The sequence below is a fragment of the Topomyia yanbarensis genome, chromosome 1 (genome assembly GCF_030247195.1).
Source record: "Topomyia yanbarensis strain Yona2022 chromosome 1, ASM3024719v1, whole genome shotgun sequence".
NCBI classification, from domain to species: Eukaryota; Metazoa; Arthropoda; class Insecta; order Diptera; family Culicidae; genus Topomyia; species Topomyia yanbarensis.
Window position 1 is genome coordinate 124,334,859 of NC_080670.1, and position 23,936 is coordinate 124,358,794.

At 38.7% G+C, this 23,936-nt stretch overlaps 1 protein-coding gene and 1 long non-coding RNA gene across 4 annotated transcripts; one reads left to right on the forward strand and one right to left on the reverse strand.

Annotated features, from left to right (window-relative positions):
- Positions 1-6,126: 6,126 nt before the first annotated feature.
- Positions 6,127-8,918, reverse strand: LOC131684554 (uncharacterized). 3 transcript variants are annotated; one of them, XR_009304669.1, is made up of 7 exons: positions 8,681-8,918; positions 7,837-8,396; positions 7,588-7,698; positions 7,213-7,515; positions 6,901-7,133; positions 6,452-6,598; positions 6,127-6,392 (listed from the first exon to the last, which is right to left on the reverse strand). It is a non-coding gene; the product is annotated as an uncharacterized LOC131684554 (long non-coding RNA). The 3 variants fall into 3 exon arrangements; XR_009304664.1 differs by lacking the exon at positions 8,681-8,918 and adding an exon at positions 8,526-8,641 and having other exon boundaries at positions 7,837-8,447; XR_009304668.1 differs by lacking the exon at positions 8,681-8,918 and adding an exon at positions 8,526-8,639.
- A 2,547-nt stretch (positions 8,919-11,465) lies between these two features.
- Positions 11,466-23,232, forward strand: LOC131675885 (DEAD-box helicase Dbp80-like). Its single transcript, XM_058955020.1, has 4 exons — positions 11,466-11,590; positions 11,632-11,842; positions 11,905-12,021; positions 23,077-23,232. The coding sequence occupies exons 1-4, from the start codon at positions 11,466-11,468 to the stop codon at positions 23,230-23,232; spliced, it is 609 nt and encodes a 202-aa protein (XP_058811003.1).
- The last annotated feature ends 704 nt before the right edge of the window (positions 23,233-23,936 follow it).

Here is a 23,936-nt window from a genome sequence, read left to right on the forward strand (position 1 = left end):
ACAGCATACACAGTAGTAACAGAATACAATACAGTTCCAGGCTGCACCGCGAACAGGCAGCAGTTGGTGCAGCAATCCTAGTATAAGGTGAGTCATTTTTGGTTCTTTTTTAATTTTGAAGGGATCAGTACAGTGTTTATGACATTGTAATGTACCATTCTATTCTTTGTAATAAAAATACTCGTGCTCGCGAAATTCACCGCTCGTTCACAAATATTTTTCACATGCATTGGGATTTCTGAAGTAAAAGATTTTTTTTCCAGATCGTAACCGTTTCTTTCATCTGAATAACCTTGCCAATTTATAGATCATGTAATGGAATCACATTATATGTTGAAACGGATCAATTATTATGCTAAACGAGAGCCAGGTAAATTATTTCAATCAACCTAACCGACAATCTGTACTGATTTCAATTTTTCTTTTGCATAGGAAAGTTCCCCCCCGCAGACGACATTCAGGAGTTGATGTTACATTTGACCCTATCATCAACACGAAATGATCCCCGGTACGACTGGTGAGGTGCAAGGCGCCGGTGAATAAACATCAGCCCTACGGAATTCAATAGTTCTTGAAAAAAATCATTAGGTCATATAATTCTCTTTGTTTCCATTCTCTTCTCTCTACTATTCGGTCGCTTCACAATTACCTTTTATAATATTGTTATTGCTATTTATCAGTGTGCAATCGGGCTGTCTCAACAACCTATTTCTGCAACCTATGCGCATTAACTGTACACCTACCGTCTCACCGTTGCACTTGAAATTACCTTTTATAATATTCTAGTAAAAACCATCGGCTTTCTATATGTATATGCTATGCTTTCTATACCTTTTATAACACTCTAGTAAAAACCATCGGCTTTCTATATGTACTGGAAATTTAGCGGAAAGTAATTAAATTAGTGGAAAATTAATGTTGCAAAAAGCGATAGTTAGAAGGTATACGGCTAACATATCTGATTACCACAGTCGATTAAGGAATGCAGTTAGCGTTGAAGATTAACTAGTTAATTAAAAACCTGTTTAATCCACCTAATGGTACAAATGTAAAAAAGATTATTACTAGAGAGAACAAAGCGCTACTGTCTCCATGTATTCACGGACTGATACATGGGGTCTCGTTCTAGCATGTTGTATCCCATTACTTTGCCATGTGTGTACCCAGGGCAATATGTGTCAAACAAATGGGCCTAGCATGTGTAAGAGCGAGATAATAAACCATCAGTGTTAACAGCGACATGTGATCTCTAGTAGTTATAATCTCTTTTTCAAATGTGCCTTTGGGACCGTACACAAATGACGTAGCTTTTTTTCGGCGATTTTTGACTCCTCCCTCCCCCTCGTAGCATTTGGTTAAAAAATTCTAATTCTAACCTCCCCCTCGTAAATAACGTAGCATTTACCTACCCCCTCCCCCGCGTACCATGCAAAGCGGCCGGGCAATGAAAAAAATACATATGGTTTTCAATTATTTTAAATACATGTCCTTTCGAAATGTTTGACGACTTTCATCAATATTTTCATTATAACAGAAAATTGCGTGCAAAGTAAGCCCATTTCATGACAAATATAGTGTTGATAGTTTTGTTCTAAATTTTATATGTCAAGGGGAGCAAGAAGAGAAGTTCTCTCAGTTTACAACCCTACAGCTGCCAATAATTTTAAGAAGCATACGTTAATCTAAATTACTAAATTTTGTTTGGTTGAATCCGAAGTGAAAATTTAATTCAGCTTGCAAACTAAGTCTACTAGTTAGCTACATTAGCTAACTAATGTAGCCAGTTAAATCCGCATACAAAATCTTTTCGTATTTTTGCGAACTTGTAATTCTGCGAACCGTAAAATTTACCTCATGAAAAACCGCATCAAAAGTAACTTGTTTGAATTTAAATTTATTTCTCTTGGGAATGGAGGATCATTAAATTGTTTTCAACAATGGGTTTTAAACATAATGCTACGTCGCACAACTTCAGACCCTACCCTCCCCCTCGTCACAAATTTGGTATACCCTCCCTGCCCCCCAAAATGCTACGTCATTTATGCACGGCCCCTTTCTCATTTTTCCAAACTACGATCCAATAGCTGGTTAATAGACCTCTCCACATTTTGAAAAAGTTTTGAAATATACATGGGTCAGCTCAAATTTTTGTTCTAGGTGTGAATTTAAGAACTTTCGCCAAAAATGGCTTAATTTGGACATGATTTAGAGGTGTCTCCAATCAAAAATCGTGTTTTTGCTATGTTTCCATAGGAAGATCACTTACACTCTGATTTGATAGGCACTACATGCCCACATATCATCAAAGGTTGTTCCTTACACATATCTTAATATGTTTTAACAGGTGAACATAGCTCTAATCACAATAGAAAATTTGTTAACTGGATTTTCATATTGAAAACTATATCAAAACGAAGAAAAATTAGTAGTATTTTTTGTTGGTTTTGGTATTCTTTTCTATTTAAAAATCCAATTAAAAAAATTTCTATTGCGATTAGAGCTATGTTCACCTGTTAAAACATGTTACGCTATGTGTAAGGAACAACCTTTGATGATATGTGGGCATATAGGACCTATCAAATCAGAGTGTAAGTGATCTTCCTATGGAAACATAGCAAAAACACGATTTTTGATTGGAGACACCTCTAAAATCATGTCCAAACTAAGCCATTTTTGACGAAAGTTCTTAAATTCACACCTAGAACAAAAATTTGAGCTGACCCATGTATATTTCAAAACAAACGAACTTGATGAAAGACTAAAGACAATAAAAAAAATTAGCTTTATCCGCATTAGTTTAATGTTGCCTTCCCGATAACATGATATGCGGAAGTAGGTGTGTGAGAAGGGTGAGCTTATTTTGATATACCTGGTCGGTGAAGGTGATAGGCATGAGGGACGGGTGCGTCTTGGGGAGGTGGAATAGAGTGGAAGTCTGAAGGGAGCGTGATGGTAAGGAGGATCTGAAGGAGGTTGTGGAGGGGGGAGGTACATTAATGAGAGGTATCTTAGCCGAATAAAAAATTGGGTTCTCGATTATGGAACAAAAGGCAAAAAATGAGAAAAAATTCACAGAGTAGATAAGTGAATGTTTAAACTATAAAGAGAATTAAATTAATTAAATATTTTATGTTTGATCCCGTCTGTTATGTCAGAATAAAATATGTGTAATGAGCAAAAAGAAAACTTTCTGATACAGTCGTGATTCGCTGGTTGATCACTTTTTAACTGGGCCGATTTTTAGTTAGACCGCCGCTAGTAGTACCATTGTTCAACTAAAAAGCATTTGAACGCCAAAATCTCATGTCAAATTTACTTTGGCAATCTATTAATTTACACTACTAAAGTCTACTTTGGAGTTTTTGACATTTGGCAGTTGGTCCAACTAGAATCAAATTCATTAGTTGAACAGAGCCTGTGGTCCGCATCACGACTGTATTGGAATTTTGCACCAAAGGTGTCTGTCTGTGTCTGAGTGTATATAGAATCTGAATAATACTGAAGAATCGCGAATTGTTTTCAAATTATTTGGGAGCATTCGGTTGCGCATCCTGCATGGCAAAAAAATCAGCTGTCATATTAGCAAAGTCCGGAATCGCAACATTAGTGGAGAGTGCAAGAGCTCGCTCTGGCAATACTTCTGTATTCGGTTGACTATCTGCCGGACCCTCCCTTCAATGCCATACATTAAAAATCATCGTAAACGCGTCATTATTCTTCTAGTGATCTCCAAAGCTTACGATATGTGGGTACATTCCTCTTCTTGTTCAACTTTCTTCAGCTTTCTAGCCCACCTTTATCGTCACCATTACGGGAGAATTCACAGAAAATCATGAATTCCGCGACTTGATCATCAGTGACAAATTAAGAAAATTGCTTAAAAATTCATTTAAAGCGTTCAGAAATGATAGCAGAAACTTAAGACGAAACATGAAAAATAAATAAACAACAGCTGATAGCAATTTTCAGCTGTCAAAAGCGACATCTAACAGCAACCGCGCAGAAACTAGTCTGTCAAATTTTCGAGAGCAAATATCAAAATTTCGCACGGAAGAAGGAAAAATATTTCGCGACCTCATTTCGCAAGAGGTGCATACTTAGCTTATGCATAAAAAACGTCGCGAAATGTTCGCGAAAAAAAATTTCGTTTCCATTTCGTAAGCGGTACGCAGCTCTCGCGAAAACGATAACGAAAAATGAAGTTAGCTGAGACACGGTTCGACAAACGATAAGTTTCATAATAGTTCCGCGAGACAGCGCTGCTTTCTATGCGCTGTCACCAAGGCAAACTTTTTCCTTGCGAAATAATGGTCATCGGTATTATTTCGCACGGAGGCTCGCGAAATTTTGACAGGTTGCAATGAAAAAATATAAGAAAACACAAGATTGGTAATTTTTTGTATTTTTTCATCGCAACCTGTCAAAATTTTGTAGTTTTGAGAATCAATATTTTGAATTTGAATGGTAAGTTTTAAAATATTACTGGAAGTGTGATTGTTTCTAGTTTTAAACAATTAAATTTAAATAATTAATATTATTTGCAGCACACCCGAACAAAGCAAATCAGCTCAACTAATCTTGTCTCAACATCCTGGATCTGGCAATCAGCCAACCAACATTAAATCGATACAACCGCAGCAGTACCAACTACTCCAAATCCAGCAACAGACAACAACCCCTCAAAAAGGACCACATAGCAATTACTGCTCAAACGAACAACAGGAGTTTAAGCTTAGTATGCACCTCTTGCGAAATGAGGTCGCGAAATATTTTTCCTTCTTCCGTGCGGAATTTTGACATTTGCTCGCGAAAACTAGTCTGTGTGTTTGCTGTTAGATGTCGCTTTTGATAACTGGAAAACGACATCAGCTGTTGTTTGTTTATTTCTTTTTTATATTTCTGTTGTCATTTAAATGTTTTAAATGATGTATTTTATTAATTCATCACGGATGTGTATGAAATCGGTAACAATTGTAAACCTATTTGCCATTCATGAAGCTCTCAGGGAAGTGACGTACTCAGCGTGAATCATATTTCGAGAATGATTAATCATAATGCTTATTTGTGACGGTTCCGGATGTCTCGGGGAAGTTCAGTCTGACCAATTTAGACAGCACAATTCCTGCAATCGGAAATTTAAATCATTGGCTGGCCAATTTCTATCTAAATTGGCTGCTTCTACCGGTTCTAGAAGACCCAGGGAAATGATCGAAATTCGCTCAAACCAAATCTATTGTAATTGTCCGAATCGTAAGTCTAAATCGGCGTTTGACCATTAAGAAGCAAATCTGATTGCCTTGGCCGCCTTTACCGCTTTCACAAGTCTCGGGGAAACTACCTTTCGAAACACGTTTCGGAATCCGGAAATATAACGCAAATATAACAACCAACTCAACCGGTTTCAGGTCGAACCAAACCCTAGGCTTTAAACTACGTTAAAAATCGATTATGATAACAATGGCTACTACTAAAGGTTCCGGAAGTCTCAGGGAATGCTACCAATAATCAGTACGGATACAAACCTATTTTTGGTATAACAATTGTGAGAATCGTAATTGAAATTTATTGCCATAAGTAATTCGTGGTAATTCTTATAGCATGAAACACTAAGGAATTGCGCATATTGCTACTACTTGTATTACTACCGCCAGAAGCATAATTGTCCCATGTGTATAGGGATTCCCATAGAACATGGGACAGTTTTGCTTCTAGCGGCAGAATACCTCACACAAAAAATGCTGTTCAAGTCTGATATTACACCGAAAGTTAGACGAATTAACTGAATTCTAATTTGATGGTCAAATTGACCCTGTATGTAAATTATGGAAAAGATGTTATAAGCCTTTTACAATCAGTCATAATCCAATAATACGTTATAATCCATTTAAAACGAGTGTATTGCTAGTTAGGCACTTTTCAATCAGTTAGGTCTTTTCATAATCAGTTCGGTCATAAAAATCAATTAGGCCCTTTTATAAATTGTTGTAAAATCGCTATCAAAATTCTTCATAATCAAATGTTGCGTTATGTACGTGCTCGGGTAGATATTTGTTAATGGAAAACATGAAATTTCAATTTGTTACATTTTGTGGTTAGGCCCTTTTCAAATGTTTAGATAGAACTGGGTAGAGATTGTAATTGTAATTGTAAATTTATTAGCTTGCGATACCCTGTTGGTTACATTTGTAAATTAAAAAAATATAAAATTATAAATTCAGAATCAAAACAAGTATGACCAGTAGCTGGTCGAAAACACTTTACGGTGCGATCTTTTCAATTTCGTCCGAGTTCTCCGCGTCTAGCAACTGAATCTTTTTCCGGAAGTGTTTTTTGATTGATCTGCAAATCATCATGTTTCGATCACTGCCCACTAGGTTGATGGTGATTCCGTTCTGTTAAAGAAGTGGGAAGAAATACAATCTATAGGATCACAAGAATGAGTCACACTTACCGAATCTACCGGTGCGTCTAATTCGATGTAGATACGTTTCGCAATCGGCTCGTCCCTGCTAATCCATCGGCAGGTCGAAGTTGACGACAATGGTCACCTGTTCGACGTCGATACACATCTTTCATTAGCAAACTTGCATCCGCCGGGCTAAAAGATTAGTCACGGATAATTTTAAAGCTGATACTAAATATTTCGGGAGAAAATTTAGAATAGGACGTAAGCAACAATGAGATTCTCTTTGGGGTCTTTCTCTTCTGTTTGTTACTCGGTCGTTTCAATATTTAGTACTCAACTCTTTGCCTAATATTTTAGTAAAAACCATCGGCTATGTACTGGAAAATTAGTGCAAAGTGTTATAGTGACGTCATAATCGAAAGAGAAAGTAAACAAAGAGAGGCTCTCAATGTTCCTTATGTCCTAATCAAAATTTTCTGCAGATTTCGACTTACTTGAATGCCTCTGCATCTTCCGCGGAGGAAGGTGTTTCTCCATTTTCTCTTGCAGCTTGTTTTTCTTCAGGAGCTGCTAGAGTCAGAATTTCTGTAGCTACCGAACTCCAAACATCAGGTGCAGCTTTGGTTCTACTGCCGGTGGACTAGGTTTTTCCGCATTCTCTTTCTCTGGACTGCCAGCCGCCGGCTCTGAATCCTTATCCTTGATGATATGTACTCAGTTCGCTAACCTATTTGTATTGAAAAGAAAAATTCAAATCCCATCCCAATGATCGCTTCAAAAATAGGTTATAACAAAAAAACACTTACCGAGTGCAGAAATTTCTTGATCCGTCGTCTTTTTGACCCAGTTGTCGGCAGCGCTTGCCATCGTTTCGATCGGGTATTAAAATTCAATAGCAAGGTACAAAGTATGGGAAATCGTCCTGAATCAGCACGGGTACTGTCCCTCGGGTGGTTTATTCCTTGCAATTCGCTGAAATTTTGACCAGAGCGACCTTGCGGAAAAAACGATGCCTTCTTTTGCCTGCTCACTTCCCTGCCATGAAACCGATGATGAGCGCTTATTCCAAACGGTTAGCCGATTGAAGATGACGTGCCATTATGTTTGTTCTGTGAATTGATAAGGACATTTAGATATACAAAGGAATGTTTGGAGGAGGGATGCTACTGGTAAATACATACCGAAAGAGAAAGTCCTTTCCGAGCATCTTGATGTTGTGTTTTCTGTTGGCCCATTATCACTGCGTTCTCTTGCTGGGTGATTACCATGATATTATGTTGTTGGTGTTCGATCTGAAAAAAATCATAATAAAAAAATATCCGTAAATGAGTGAACTCGAGCTTTTTAAAGAAGAATAGGGTATTACATTACAATGTACTAAACACGGTACTGATCCTTTCGAAATAAAAAAGGTAATAAAAATGTCTCACCTTGCCGCAACAACTGAATAAAAAAGTCCTGCACACCGCATGGTACAGTATAGTATGCTGCTGCTACTGTGTTTGAATGTGCTGTTGCTATCTTTTTTTGCAGTTAGTAAATCTACATTTGGGTTGGATCTATTGCACTAATTGCAGTTGCTGACCAGGTTGTACCGTCGGTTGAACATTATTGCTACCGACCTTTAGGATGATGGTCATGGTCTGGAAGAAATCTTAATTTTCTGATGTTGTGGTTGAAGGTGGTTCTGCTGCTGAGCTTGCTGTGAAATGTTGGCGATAAGCACTCGAATAGTGATTGCTTGCTGCTGCTGGAATGGAATCACGAGCACTGTGTAGGCAGTGATATTTTCAAAAATAGTGGCAGACATGTTTTAAGGCAGAATGTGCCGATGAAATGTTTTCCGATGTGTCCATCATTCGTAAACTCCTGTTGTTCGTTTGAGCAGTAATTGCTATGTGGTCCTTTTTTGAGTGGCTGTTGCTGGATTTGGAGTAGTTGGTACTGCTGCGGTTGTATCGATTTAATGTTGGTTGGCTGATTGCCAGATCTAGGATGTTGAGACAAGATTAGTTGAGCTGATTTGCTTTGTTTGGGTGTGCTGCAAATAATATTAATTATTTAAATTTAATTGTTTAAAACTAGAAACAATCACTTCCAGTAATATTTTTAAACTTACCATTCAAATTCGAAATATTGAATTTCTAAACCACGAAATTTTGACAGGTTGCGATGAAAAAAATACAAAAAATTGCCAATCTTGTGTTTTCTTATATTTTTTCATTGCAACCTGTCAAAATTTCGCGAGCCTCCGTGCGAAATAATACCGCTGACCATTATTTCGCAAGGAAAAAGTTTGCCTTGGTGACAGCGCATAGAAAGCAGCGCTGTCTCGCGGAACTATTATGAAACTTATCGTTTGTCGAACCGTGTCTCAGCTAACTTCATTTTTCGTTATCGTTTTCGCGAGAGCTGCGTACCGCTTACGAAATGGAAACGAAATTTTTTTTCGCGAACATTTCGCGACGTTTTTTATGCATAGGTTTTGTATAGGAAATTTCATTTCGCAAGAGGTGCATACTTAGCTTTACGAATGATGGACACATCGGAAAACATTTCATCGGCACATTCTGCCTTAAAACTTGTCTGCCACTATTTTTACCAGCGGTTGCCTGATTTAGAGAAATCGGATTCAAGCACAAACGTCATATTCCAGCCTTGGTTCCTACCAGTTCCTTGCATGAAAATATCACTGCCTCCACAGTGCTCGTGATTCCATTCCAGCAGCAGCAAGCAATCACTATTCGAGTGCTTATCGCCAACATTTCACAGCAAGCTCAGCAGCAGAACCACAACATCAGAAAATTAAGATTTCTTCCAGACCACGACCATCATCCTAAAGGTCGGTAGCAATAACGTTCAACCGACGGTATAACCTGGTCAGCAACCGCAATTAGTGCAATAGATCCAAGCCAAAGGGACGATCCATAAATGACGTAGCATTTTTTGAGTGATTTTTAACACCCCCCTCCCCCATCGTAGCATTTCGTCACAAACCTCTAAGTACCCCCCTGGTAATTACGTAGCTTGACGGTAATTCTCCCCCCCCCCTTGTCGCTGTAAAATTAAAAAAAAAAAATAAAAAACGATGTTAGTTATTCCCCTTTGAAAAAGCTACGTAGCATGACATGACCCCCTACCCCCCTGTCGTCACACATCGTCACAAAATACAATACACCCCCCTCCCCCATATAATGCTACGTCATTTATGGATGATCCCAAATGTAGAAGACCATTGACCAACTGCAAAAAAGATAGCAACAGCACATTCAAACACAGTAGCAGCAGCATACTATACCGTACCATGCGGTGTGCAGGAGGACTTTTTTATTCAGTTGGTGCGGTAAGGTGAGACATTTTTATTACCTTTTTTATTTCGAAAGGATCAGTACCGTGTTTAGTACACTTCCGGTGAAAATTTCAACGTGTCGACATGTTGGTTTTCACCGAGTGCTAGATAATTCGCTTTTTTCAACTTGATTGGGCGAATTACTCGTGCTGTGGTGGACCAATTTTGTGGCGCTGCGAGTTTATCGTCGGTTAGTCACAAAAAGTAAAGTCCATTGGACTATAAACGAAAATTAACTGGCAATATAGCTTTATACGCTGTGCCATTTTGGGCTTTGTTTCACAAACAAGCCAAACAGAAGCGAAGAAGAAGAAGTGTTTAGTACATTGTAATCTAATACCCTATTCTTCTTTAAAAAGCTCGAATTCACTCATTTACGGATATTTTTTTATTATGATTTTTTTCAGATCGAACACCAACAACATAATATGGTAATCACACAGCAAGAGAACGCAGTGATAATGGGCCAACAGAAAACACAACATCAAGATGCTCGGAAAGGACTTTCTCTTTCGGTATGTATTTACCAGTAGCATCCCTCCTCCAAACATTCCTTTGCATATCTAGATGTCCTTATCAATTCACAGAACAAACATAATGGCACGTCATGTTCAATCGGCTAACCGTTTGGAATAAGCGCTCATCATCGGTTTCATGGCAGGGAAGTGAGCAGGCAAAAGAAGGCATCGTTTTTTCCGCAAGGTCGCTCTGGTCAAAATTTCAGCGAATTGCAAGGAATAAACCACCCGAGGGACAGTACCCGTGCTGATTCAGGACGATTTCCCATACTTTGTACCTTGCTATTGAATTTTAATACCCGATCGAAACGATGGCAAGCGCTGCCGATAACTGGGTCAAAAAGACGACGGATCAAGAAATTTCTGTACACGGTAAGTGTTTTTTTGTTATAACCTATTTTTGAAGCGATCATTGGGATGGGATTTGATTTTTCTTTTTAATACAAATAGGTTAGCGAACTGAGTACATATCACCAAGGATAAGGATTCAGAGCCGGCGGTTGGCAGTCCAGAGAAAGAGAATGCGGAAAAACCTAGTCCACCGGCAGTAGAACCAAAGCTACACCTGATGTTTGGAGTTCGGTAGCTACGGAAATTCTGACTAGCAGCTCCTAGAGAAAAACAAGCTGCAAGAGAAAATGGAGAAACACCTTCCTCCGCGGAAGATGCAGAGGCATTCAAGTAAGTCGAAATCTGCAGAAAATTTTGATTAGGACATTAGGAACATTGACAGCCTCTCTTTGTTTACTTTCTCTTTCGATTGTGACGTCACTATAACATTTTGCACTAATTTTCCAGTACATAGCCGATGGTTTTTACTAAAATATTAGGCAAAGAGTTGAGTACTAAATATTGAAACGATCGAGTAACAAACAGAAGAGAAAGACCCCAAAGAGAATCTCATTGTTGCTTACGTCCTATTCCAAATTTTCTCCCGAAATATTTAGTATCAGCTTTAAAATTATCCGTGACTAATCTGACCCCTTCCAAGATTCAGGAGATGGCTCTACCTACTCTGTTGGCTGGTCCGCCACGGAATATAATCGCCCAGAGTCAGTCGGGAACAGGAAAAACCGCTGCCTTCGTGCTGGCAATGCTCAGTTGAGTCCATCAGTTAAAAAACTATCTGCAGGTGATTTGCCTTTCCCCCACTTATGAGCTGGCAATTCAGAAGGGGGAAGTAGCTGCCTAAATGGCAAAGTTTTGTCCGGAAATCAAACTTCCTTACGCCGTTCGCGGTGAGGAGACCGTCAAAGGGGCGAAGCTGACTAATCATATCATCGGAACACCCGGCAAGCTAATTGACTGGGGTATAAAGTTCAGAACGTACGACCTAGTTTTTCCTTTTTGTACTGGAGGCGGGCGTTATGGTCGGTGTTCTTCTTGGCCACGTACGAGCGCGAGGTGATGGAGTTTGCCGAGTACATCGTACCCAATCCGATCGTCATTCGGCAGGCGCGGCAGCAAGAATCACTCGATAACATCAAACAGTACTACGTCAAGTTCCGCAACCAGGACGAGAAATTGTGTGATTACCGTCGGACAAGCGATCATTTTCTGTCATATGATGTATAGGACAGTTGTAAACTCCAAGTAAACTTATTTTCACAACTGTTAATCGATCGAAACAGGTACGCAAAACGACCGGTTGGTTGACCGGCAGGATGTCCCAGGATGGTCACTGGGTAGCGGTACTGTCCGGTGATCTAACGGTGGAGCAACGGTTGGAACGAACGTTTTGTCCAGGGGTAAGTTCCACCACTTGATTCTGGCTACAGCACCAGGTTATGGAGAGATTCTTTCGTCTTAGATATCGACGTCGAACAGCTGACCATTGTCGTCAACTTCGACTTGCCGATGGATTAGCAGGGACGAGCCGATTGCGAAACGTATCTACATCGAATTAGACGCACCAGTAGATTCGGTAAGTGTGACTCATTCTTGTGATCCTATAGATTGTATTTATTCCCACTTCTTTAACAGAACGGAATCACCATCAACCTAGTGGGCAGTGATCGAAGCATGATGATTTGCAGATCAATCGAAAAACACTTCCGGAAAAAGATTCAGTTGCTAGACGCGGAGAACTCGGACGAAACTGAAAAGATCGCACCGTAAAGTGTTTTCGACCAGCTACTGGTGAAAGGCGTAGGAGCTTTTTTGGGTCATACTTGTTTTAATTCTGAATTTATAATTTTATTATATTTTTTATTTCTTCCTTGACCTGACATAAGGTATACAAATGTAACCAACAGGGTATCGTAAGCTAATAAATTTACAATTACAATTTATCTCTACCCAGTTCTATCCCAACATTTGAAAAGGGCTTAACTGCAAAATGTAACAAATTGAAATTTCATGTTTTCCATTAACAAATATCTACCCGAGCACGTACATAACGCAACATTTGATTATGCAGAATTTTGATAGCGATTTTATAACAATTTATAAAAGGGCCTAATTGATTTTTATAACCGAACTGATTATGAAAGGACCTAACTGATTGAAAAGTGCCTAATTAGCAATACACTCGTTTTAAATGGATTATAACGTATTATTGTATTACGACTGATTGTAAAAGGCTTATAACATCTTTTCCATAATTTACATACAGGGTCAATCTGACCATCAAATTAGAATTCAGTTAATTCGTCTAACTTTCGGTGTAATATCAGACTTGAGGTGTAATATTTGACTTGAGGTATTCTGCCGCTAGAAGCAAAACTGTCCCATGTGTTATGGGAATCCCTATACACATGGGACAATTATGCTTCTTGCGGCAGTAATACAAGTAGTAGCAATATGCGCAATTCCTTAAACCTCTCTAGTGTTTCATGCAATAAGAATTACCACGAATTACTTATGGCAATAAATTTGAATTACGATTCTCACAATTGTTATACCAAAAATAGGTTTGTATTCGTACTGATTGTTGGTAGCATTCCCTGAGACTTCCAGAACCTTTAGTAGTAGCCATTGTTATCATAATCGATTTTTAACGTCAGCCAAAGTTTAAAGCCTAGGGTTTGGTTCGACCTGAAACCGATTGAGTCGGAGTCGGTTGTTATATTTGCGTTATATTTCCGGATTCCGAAACGTGTTTCAAAAGGTAGTTTCCCCGAGACTTGTGAAAGCGGTAAAGGCGGCCAAGGCCATCAGATTTGCGGACAATTTCAATAGATTTGGTTTGAGCGAATTTCGATCATTTCTAGGGTCTTCTAGAACCGGTAGAAGCAGCCAATTTAGATAGAAAATGGCCAGCCAATGATTTAAATTTCCGATTGCAGGAATTGTGCTGTCTAAATTAGTCAGACTGAACTTCCCCGAGACATCCGCAACCGTCACAAATAAGCATTATGATTAATCATGCTCGAAATATGATTCACGCTGAGTACGTCACTTCCCTGAGAGCTTCATGAATGGCAAATAGGTTTACAATTGTTACCGATTTCATACACATCCGTGATGAATTAATAAAATACATAATTTAAAACATTCATATGACAGCAGAAATATAAAAAAGAAATAAACAAACAACCGCTGATGTCGTTTTTCAGTTATCAAAAGCGACATCTAACAGCAAACACAGACTAGTTTTCGCGAGCAAATGTCAAAATTCCGCACGGAATAAGGAAAAACATTTCGCGACCTCATTTCGCAAGAGGTGCATACTAAGCTTAAGACGTCAAAACCCTACGAAAAAATTAGCCCTACATTCCACATAACGCCGAACAAAGTGAATCAGCCTAGGACGTTTTTTGAACAAACTTTTCTGCGAGATAGTCGAGGGGCGACTCACTCTAGTATTTTCGATTCAGGCTAACGTATTGAGAGACGTATTTGTGTATTTTTCACGAAATGACATGTATTTTGTGTATTGATGAGTATTGATTATTTCTTTCACAATTCTTACGTATTAGCGCATTAAAAACGTATTTGTGTATTGTTCACGAAATGCAATGTATTATGCGTATTGGTGAATTATTTCAAAATTCTTATGGATTAGTGTACTAAAAAGTACAATTGTATGCTAGCATTGTATTTTTGTTGAATAATCAATTTAAACCGAATGTTACTGAATTTTGACGCTTAAATGTTATTTTAGAATGCAAGTAGAATAATTTCATAAAAGCAAATAATAAAAAAATTAGTACAAATGGAGTTACTTATGATTTTTCAATATTAGCGAACAATTAAGCATTATGCCAAATTTTATTATTTAGAGAATTAGTGACTTCTTCAGTTTGCTTCTACTGGTGATTCCCATTAGACGCATGTTAAAGAAATCATCAATTTAGACATGACATCAGAAGCTGGAAGCGGGGAGATTTACCAGATATGGTGCTATTGTTGAACCAATGCAGATGAACATGTAATTGAAGCAACCTTTATCTTTAGTTTGGTGAAAACTAATTAGGCTTGCTGAATTCTAATTAGGCTTACCCAATGGTGATTTTTGAGCAACGCGGTATTATATTTAATTACTACAATATTATCTAAATTTATTTAAAAAATTGTGATGCCTTTCAGTAAAATTGAGATGCTCCTCAGTAAAATCAGTCGAAATTCCTACTGGTTGTACTAGACTCGGCTGTGTCACTAGAGCCTGAATTCTGGCAGAATCCAGCTGGAATTCCAACTGGACTTAGAGTTAATGGCTGAACTCATTCCTGCAAGTTGATCGGAAGCGACTCGTAATTCGGATTCTTGTGTTTTGTATTATTTTTTATTATTATTTTGATTATAGAGGTTTTAACCTTAGGGTCATCCGCCTCTTTTATGGTTAGAGTAGTCTCTTGTGGAAAAATCTCTAACCCTATGTGCGGGGTTGGGAATCGAACCCAGGTGAGCTGCGTACAATCTTATGTTTTGCATTCTCAATCCAACAAGTGATGATTCTATTCCCCCAACGAGTGTTGATTTATATTGCAATCTATATATATAAACAAAATGATCCATCGCAATGTAAACTTCGAACTTGCAAGATTTCAGAGTTTCACTATTTAGGGTAAACATTAAACCATTGTTTATGTCGTTTAAACGAGCGAATTCTTGATCAAAAATTTCCTACTGATGCTGGTAGGAAGTTTCGGATTCACCTATGTTCACGTCCCCTGGAAGTATTTTCAAATGTACGGGATGTTTATTTTCTTTACGGATTATGGTATTGTTCCTCTGAATCAAACTGAAAAAACATACGCTATGTCATAATAGGAAATATACTGAATTAGTTTCATTTGGCATGATATTCATGTAATATTTGTATGGCTTGTATCAACAGTGTATTACTTGACGAATTGGATTGTTATTGGCGCATTGAAAAATATTTCCGGTACTAACGTATTTTTGTGTATTAGCGTATTTTCGACGTATTGAAAAATTCTTCCAGAAGTAACGTATTTTAGTGTATTTGTGTATTTTCGACGTATTAATTGAATTAAGGTGTATTGAAGCATTTCTCGTGTATTTTTTCAATTGGGTATTTTCAATTCACTTTGAATGGGGAGTGAACTGCCCCTCGGAGAGAGTGCAAAGTTGATGCAAAAATGGAAATTAAATGCATTTTTTCTAATTTGATGTAAATTTTTTATACATTCCTAGAGTGATCTGCCCCTAGGCTCAGGCACACGTGAACAACGCATTTTTTTCTTTTCTGAAAAATAACCAATGTCAGCGGTTATTAAAACAAAAAATATTTAAGTAACGTCAGATTTTTGCAGTTATATCACAGACAAACAGACGTAACAGCTCGAAGAAAATTCTAAAAAAAAATCATCGCCCACGGTATACTAGCGACATCTGTTGAACACATTGCACAAAATGTGATTCTGGCAACCATGGGACAACATTTTTTTTCAATGGAAGTACTGGCAACAATGCCCACACCGCTTGTCAATTGCAAGATAGTAGATGAAAGGCTAAGAGAAGAGACGACAACAGGCTTCTTGCTCTTCTTAATTTTATCTACCAGGCCCTGTCGTAATTCCAAAGACAACAAGCATCCATCGTTGCCAGATTCCATTTGCATGTTTTTCACAATTGCTGAAAATTATTGTACCTCAAATATCGAACCTCTGTCAAGAATTCACAATACTAGCTGCATTTAAAAATTGAATTTTATGTTTATTCGTGTCTCTCTTAGCAATGCACGTAGTTATATTGTCATTCAGGGTATTTATTAAACTTGCATGAAATGTTGATGTGCATGAAAACTAATTAAAATGAATTCAGCAGCACTGTTTTTCATCCCGTTTGAAAATATTATGAACGCTCTTGACTGGCAAAACGACCAATCAGAAGATGGTTCAATATTGAGGTTAGGACTGGATCAAATTGGCTACGCGATTGTCTTCTCTTCTCTTAGATGAAAGGTAGGAGCATTGTTGCAGTTGCTATATTTGAAGAACGAAATAGAAAAATCGCCTATGTCACGTACTTAAATTTTCCATGGCATAATTATTGCAATTGACAAATTTAAAGAATGCAGAGCTACGACTTCATTTTTAAAACCCAACACAACCATTTATTGTTACGGGAAATTAAGCAACAACAAAATTGTTTTTCTTTTCGTGTGAAGAAAACAATTTTTGTCGTCAATTGGTCGTATGATTGATTTTTGTCTCTATTTACTCTTCTTTGCCGTCGCTCATTTGGAATCCCGGAGGCATCTTGTACTCTTTATTGTCGCGCTTATAATAAAATCTCACATTGCGGGCGTCTGAAAGGCGCATCAAATATAGCCGCAGTTGCTCCGCAAGCAGATTTCAGTGAAGCTTTATTTTTCTGCCAGCTGTATGCTTTTCGAAAGCTTCAAGGAAAAAGCTGCCTATAAATTTATATAGGCGGCTGTCACGCGCCTATCTCAATTGAGCTTTCATATAATCGCATATCGAGCGATTATCCTGCAAGGCACAATATTTTATTTTCCATGCTAGCGTTTACTTTTACTATAAGAACAAGGCTATGTAGCCTATTTTTAAAGAGTCGGCTGTGCTATCGAGGTCATCATTGGATCAAGATCACGGAGATACAACCCCTAAAATTTCCTTGCCAATATCAGGATCAATTCGCATCAACGATTTCATTTTTAACGCTTTCTGTAGGTGAAAACTCATTATGTAGGCTATGGAAGAGTTTAATTTTGTTACAACTTGGAGAACTTTCCGGTTGGTAGAAAGCTCATTCGCTTGAAAATTGGCTGGGTCTCCAATTGTCCAGTGGGTGCTTCGTCTTGGATGGTAATGAGCAATCGCCGTAGGAAAATATAATTTAATTCTTTTGGTCCTGAAAATGACCCTTTCGGCGATGCTGTTGGGTTGCGACGGATCATTAAATATATCTAGATTGAATATGGTCTAAGCGTATCTTCAGTTTTCGTAACTCCTGCAAAGTTGAATTTTTCCGTCAGTTCCGCGGATCGACAAATTCGAATCCATTGCATACATCCGGTTAGATTCGTTACGCCGAACCAGTTAAATTGGCAAGATCATAAAATGTATCTGCTCACCGATCAGCGTCGTGCAGGAAAATACGAAATAATTTTGAACAATTTTTGCCTTGGACACTTCGACAGGAATGCATTTCACATTTCTGGACCATTTTGTTTGTTTTGGTTTGCATAAAATGAAAATGGCGGTTATGTTTTCAGGCAAGACGATACAAGATGTTACATTGTTCCAAGTATAAGTACTATTGCCATATTTCTTCTATAAAACCGATAAAACAAACGGAAAACATAAACAAACGGTAGTGGGCTCTTCTGTTGCCAGAGGTTTTGATTCGGTTCAATCATAATTATTTTTATCGATAGTTTCGATATAAAAAAGTGTCCCTAAGTGTTCGAATCGGAAGATCCGTGGTGAAGTTCGGCCTTTTCTCTCTTTTCATCGTGCGCTAAAGAATCAGGACGCTCGTTCGGATCTTTATGATTATTAAGTTTTATTTTTTGTGTTTCGAATTCATCTCGTCAATAATTAGCACCATCTGGGTGACTAGTTAGACGATGTATCTAAACTAGTACCCAAATTAGCACTAGTTAGACACAAAAAAATTCCAAACAGTTCACACGACACATGTGAACGTTCAAAGCAACTGACTTGTCCCGAGTGATGTCCCGGGAAGCAAGCACAGAGGCTCAGGTTTGCTGACGAGAAAGCGAAAACGAACTCTTGTCTTATGGCTCGGGAGCCAAACGTCTTGAATTATGCAATATTAATTCCCATAAGGGACAATTAGATTAAACCACTTTGCGCGTTAAGGGCACAAAACCTAACTTAAATTAAGTTTTATTTTTTGTGTTTCGAATTCATCTCGTCAGTAACTAGCACCATCTGGGTGTCTAGTTAGACGATGTTTACTTATTTTATGGGTCGCGGACACTTTGTTCCATTTGACATGTATAAAACTAATACACTTAAAAGTGACGAATGTTCCCACCTTTCTTTCCCTTCATCTTGGTTTTCGGGTGCTTGCGGTAACGAAGTTACACATTATGGCTATGTGTCAAAATCGCTTCACAAGCGCCACGCTCGGTGAAATGGCGCATTTTTCATAATCTAAATCGACCGTTTTTTCTATGGGCGATGAAAATTCATCTCGTGTTACGTCTGTTTGTCTGTGGTTATATCTTTGATAGCTTTCTATAACTTACCTAACGTTTTTCTTGCCGTTTTGGATTCCGTGTTGAAGATATTAGAGAAGGTTTCGTAAATACCAAAAAAATTCACCGTATTTTGACGGATGTCAAATTTCCCATCATCATTTTTACATACTTGCCATCTGTGAGTCAATCTCGCTTTGATTCGCCAATACGTTTAATTGCCTTTTTAGACAATAACCGTTTACGCCAGCTTGACACCGACGCCCAGTTGAAGATGTCGGGCGTTCATTGAATAAACATCCAACCCTTCCAAGAACGGTTGGTTTCAAAATCGTCCAATGAAGGACGTTCGTTGGACCAATTTGTACAACGTCCAAATAACCGTCCAACAAACGTCCATCGTTGGACCCGTGTTGAACGGATTTGCAACATTTTTTTGGACGTCTTAGTGGGACGCATTGGACTAACGTACACTGATAAAATAAAGTACCCATTAATGCGTAGAAAACTATGCATTTTCAATAAAAGTGGAATAAAGGGCGAACACGAAATTATTGCGACACCGAAAATGTCATGCCAATTTTCTTATAATGTTTAAAATCAAACCAAAATTTTGGGGTAGTTTTGTACATATATGTACCCCCGACTGCAGTTCACCATAGAACTTGAGGAGGATGGTCAAATACGGTTTTTGGATACAATAGTGCGTAGGGAGGAGGACCATCTCACCACGGAATGGACTCCGAAGGATTCAGAAGGCAGATATTTAGACTATAATTCCTCGAGTCCATTTAACCATAAGAAAAATTCAGCGATAGCATTAGTTGATAGGGCATTGAAACTAAGTGAAGTATATTATCGTTCAAATGCTCTAGAAGTTGTGAAACAAATACTCACTAATAATAATTACCCAGGTTCATTCTGCAACAAGATTATTAAAGAACGAACACACAAATTGTACAATACTCTTGAACCTAAAAACACTGATGTGACAATGAAATTTGTTTCTGCACCTTATATACCGGGTCTGGGAGAAAAAATAGCCCGGTATTTATCACAGCATAACATAAAACTAGCTTTTAAAACCATTGACAAAATTAAAGACACAGTACACAGTAAGCTTAAGGACAGAATAGAAAAAGACCGTCGAACTAATGTTGTTTACGAAATACCATGTGGTGTCTGTACAGATAAGACATACATTGGACAAACAAGTCAATTTTTAAAAAAGCGTTTGGAACAACATAAGAATGATATAAAAAATAAAAGCGTAGGAAGTACGGGGCTAGCACAACATACAATCAATGATGGCCACCTTTTTGATTTTAAAAATGCTAAAATATTGGACGAGGTGCCTAGGACCGATACCCGGTTGATAGTGGAAATGTTCCAAATAAAAATAAAAGGAGAGTCGAACACGTTCAATCTACAACGGGATTCTATTAAGTTTAGGTCTGCATACAACGGCTTAATAGAGAAGCTGAAGAGCACCGTGCGTCCGAAGAAAGTACCAACGGAGATTGAGTGTACAAGACAAGACAGCAGTTGATAATGTGATTGTTCATTGTGTAGACGTTGTTAGCATGTAAGTGATGTTGTTTAAATTTGTGTTTAGTGTTAGATTTTAACAAATATTATATTGTAGTAAGCCGCTGAGGATGACTGAACATGTAGGTCGAAACGTCCGGTAAAATGCAGTTTGTTTTAATTTTCACCGAACAAAAGCGATGACCGTCCATACCATATATTTACTTCAAAAATCAAAAGAAAAGTTAATCGATGGATCCTTGAGTGTAAAATTGAACGCATCTTCGCTTGATGCCCTCCATCAAAGTCTTTACAGTGTCATCCGGTACCAGTTATTCAGTTTTTTTTCCCATTTTCTTAACATGTCCTTCTCGTCTTTGACTGTCTTCTTGCTCTTCCGAAGTTCCCGCTTCATCATTGCTCAGTACTGCTCCACCGGGCGCAGTTCCGGACAGTTTGGCGGTTTCATGTCCTTTGGAACAAAATGGACAGAATTGGCCTCATACCACTCCAGGAAACTTTTTGAATATTGGCATGATGCCAAAGCTGGCCAAAATAGCGGAGCTTCGTCGTGCTGCTGCAAGAACGGCAAAAGACGCTTCTCGAGGCACTCAGATTTGTAGATCTCGCCATTTACTGTGCCCTTTGTCACGAAAGGCTCAGTCCGCAAGAGCAGATGGCCTGCCAAATTAGATATTTGGAGGCGAACTTCGACATTTTCTTCTTCTTAAATTTGTCGTCCACATAGAACTTGCTCTTGCCGGTGAAAAACTCCAACTCCGGAATTTGCTTAAAATCGGCTTTTATATACGTTTCGTCGTCCATCACACAGCAGCCATATTTTGTCAGCATCTTCTCGTAGAGCTTCCGTGCCCGAGTTTTAGCCGTCGATTGTTGCCGCTCATCGCGGTTTGGGAAGTTCTGTACCTTGTATGTATGTAGTCCAGCTCTCTTCTTTGCATTCTGGATGTAGCTCTGCGACCTGCCGATCTTTTAGCCAAATCACGGCTTGAGACGTTGGGATTTGCTTTAATCATCCGCTTCATCTTTCCCTCCGTCTTTTTGTTCTCCGGTCCCGGTTTTCTTCCAGCTCCTTTGCCGTGGTCCAACGTCAACCGCTCCTGGAACTGCTTCAATACTGTGGAGACGGTTGAATGGTGAATGTTCAACATTTTTCCCAACTGCCAGTGCGACAGGTCAGGAAATTCCAGGTGTTTAGAAAGAATTTGTTCTCTCGACTCGCACTGGTTCACCTCCATTTTCGTTGAATCGAAAAACACGACGTCGAGTTTGACAGCATGTAAACAATACAAATCAATGAGAAAGTGTGCAAAATTTGGTTGATTTTTACCCAATGGTAAAAAAGTTATGCCCTGTTGAATGTGTCGCAATAATTTCGTATTCGCCCTTTAACCCATTAAATGGGTAAAGAGTTTGTACCCATAAATGAGTACAGACCTAGGGGCAGATCACTTATGATGCATTTTTAAAAATCAGCGAAATTAAATGCATTTATTTCCATCAAAATAAAAATTCATAATGTATTTTGCGTTGCGTGCAATGTTTTTGCGTTGCGTGCAATGTTCTTTGCGTGGCGTGTAAGACGTCAAAACCCTACAGAAAAACAAGCCCTACATATAACAAAACGTCGAACAAAGTGGATCAGCGTAGGACGTTTGTTAAACAAACTTTTCTGCGAGGCAGTGCAAACCCAGTGCGAGAAAAATCGTGCGAATCGTGCTCCAATATGGCGGATTGCATTTGACGTTCCCGTTCCAAGCCATTAGAGCAAAAGAGAGGGTGACTCGGATTTGCGTTTCTGCTATTCGGATTATTCACCTTCTCGCTCTTTAGCGGACCCTACACGAGCAGAAATATTGACAATAAATCATATATTGATCAATATATTGATGGTGTAAGGTCATCTTTAAAATATTGATTCTGTAGAATTCAAATGGGATTGATGGATTGAAGCAGTCTTTTCAATATATTTATTGACAATATTCTTGTCTCGTGTAGGGTCCGCTTTTCGATTTTTCGGATCAATACCAACGCGTTTTTTCCTTTTTTTCATTGTCAGTTTTTTTCAATGCAAACTGGTTGTCGGTTGTCTGGAGAAACTGCAGCAGCTGAAAAAAGGCCTTGTTCGTTTGTTGTATGGTGACATCGGTGACATTTTCTTTAAGTCCGAAACTTTAACACTTTGATTCGTGGCTCGGCGGACATCTGGATCTTGGTGGCAACGCCGGCCGTTGTGGAACAACAAAATTTTCTCGTAAGTAGTGAGTGGTTATGCAAACTGAAGAAACATAACCTATATTGTTTTTTCAGCACCAATCTGGTGTTTTCCATCCAGGTCATTTTCGAAGTTTGGAGAGTGAATCAGAAGTGTTAAAGTGAGTTCCGCTTTCACTTTTATTTAATGCCTTAAAGCAGTGCTTTTTTCAGTGGCCAGCCGGATTTTTATTAATTAACTATCCAAAGTACTGCTGACTGGCATTTCAAAACTGATCGGAACAGGTTCCGAGGAAAACAATGAGGCACACTACGCGGCATACAATTCATTGGCACAGAGACCGGTTGAATTGCATACTTCGATAAGAGACACCTTGGTAGCCTTGGCTGCTAACCTGTTTGTTCGCTTTGGTCAACAATAATCCGGAAGTGTTGGCTACAGAAAACAAAGAAGGAAATCTTTGAACCGACCAGAGCACTGATTGCGAAAGTGTACGGTTTGCTACCCTACAACAGTGACGAGCGGAAGCTGGAGGTGCAAATCAAGGAACGGCTGGCTCTGACAAACAAATCTGGAAAATCGGCATGGCCACTCTAGCGGCTACCAATGCATCTATCGTAAGCTGATTTTGGCCTGACCCGAACAGCAAAACTGGCTAGGTTTTAAAGATGTCTCATGCTTCCTAAATGCTTCAAACGGCCTCTATTAAAAGTCTGTGTAATATGTTCTACCTCTAAACTACCGCTCAGCTCGGAACCGTCTCCTAAAGGCATCAATGTAATGGAAACTAATCAAGGCGTTGTAAGCATGGAAACAACTTTGATGAAAACCTTCATGGCACTTCTGCAGTGTGGTCACAACGAAACTAATATCCAAGAGGATATCGCCCACTGTTTGGGCTATCCGGCTGTCAGTGATAAGAAATTTTTTACCAAACAGCTACTTAGGGTTTTTCTGAGACTGCTGAAGTTGACCAAGAATCCGGTACTGCATAGTGAACAAGCATTGTTTTGAATTGTTCCAGGCCTTTCAAGTGGGCAACAAGGGGACCAGGATTCGATATGAAATATTAACAATGAAATGCTGATTCCTGATTGAGTTAGTGCGGAAGGCGAACGAGTCGCATGCTTATTTAAAACACCTGCGCCATTTGGTTGTTGGCTATAGTTAAAAATTGTAGCAGTGTAAGCCGGTGGAGAATAACAGACACAATCTGCAGCTGAAATTTACTGATTTACTCTCAGAGGATAGTGGTAAGGTATGGCATTTTCTTTTCTGACAGTGCACTACACTGGTGTAGT

Excerpts from the sequence above, each read along its gene's own strand:
- LOC131675885 (XM_058955020.1), top strand. The coding sequence starts at position 11,466 with ATGGCAAAGTTTTGTCCGGAAATCAAACTTCCTTACGCCGTTCGCGGT. Across the intron at positions 11,843-11,904 it reads ATCATTTTCTGTCATATGAT|GTACGCAAAACGACCGGTTG; the intron begins GTATAGGACAGT and ends CGATCGAAACAG. Across the intron at positions 12,022-23,076 it reads AACGAACGTTTTGTCCAGGG|AAAACAAAGAAGGAAATCTT; the intron begins GTAAGTTCCACC and ends TGTTGGCTACAG.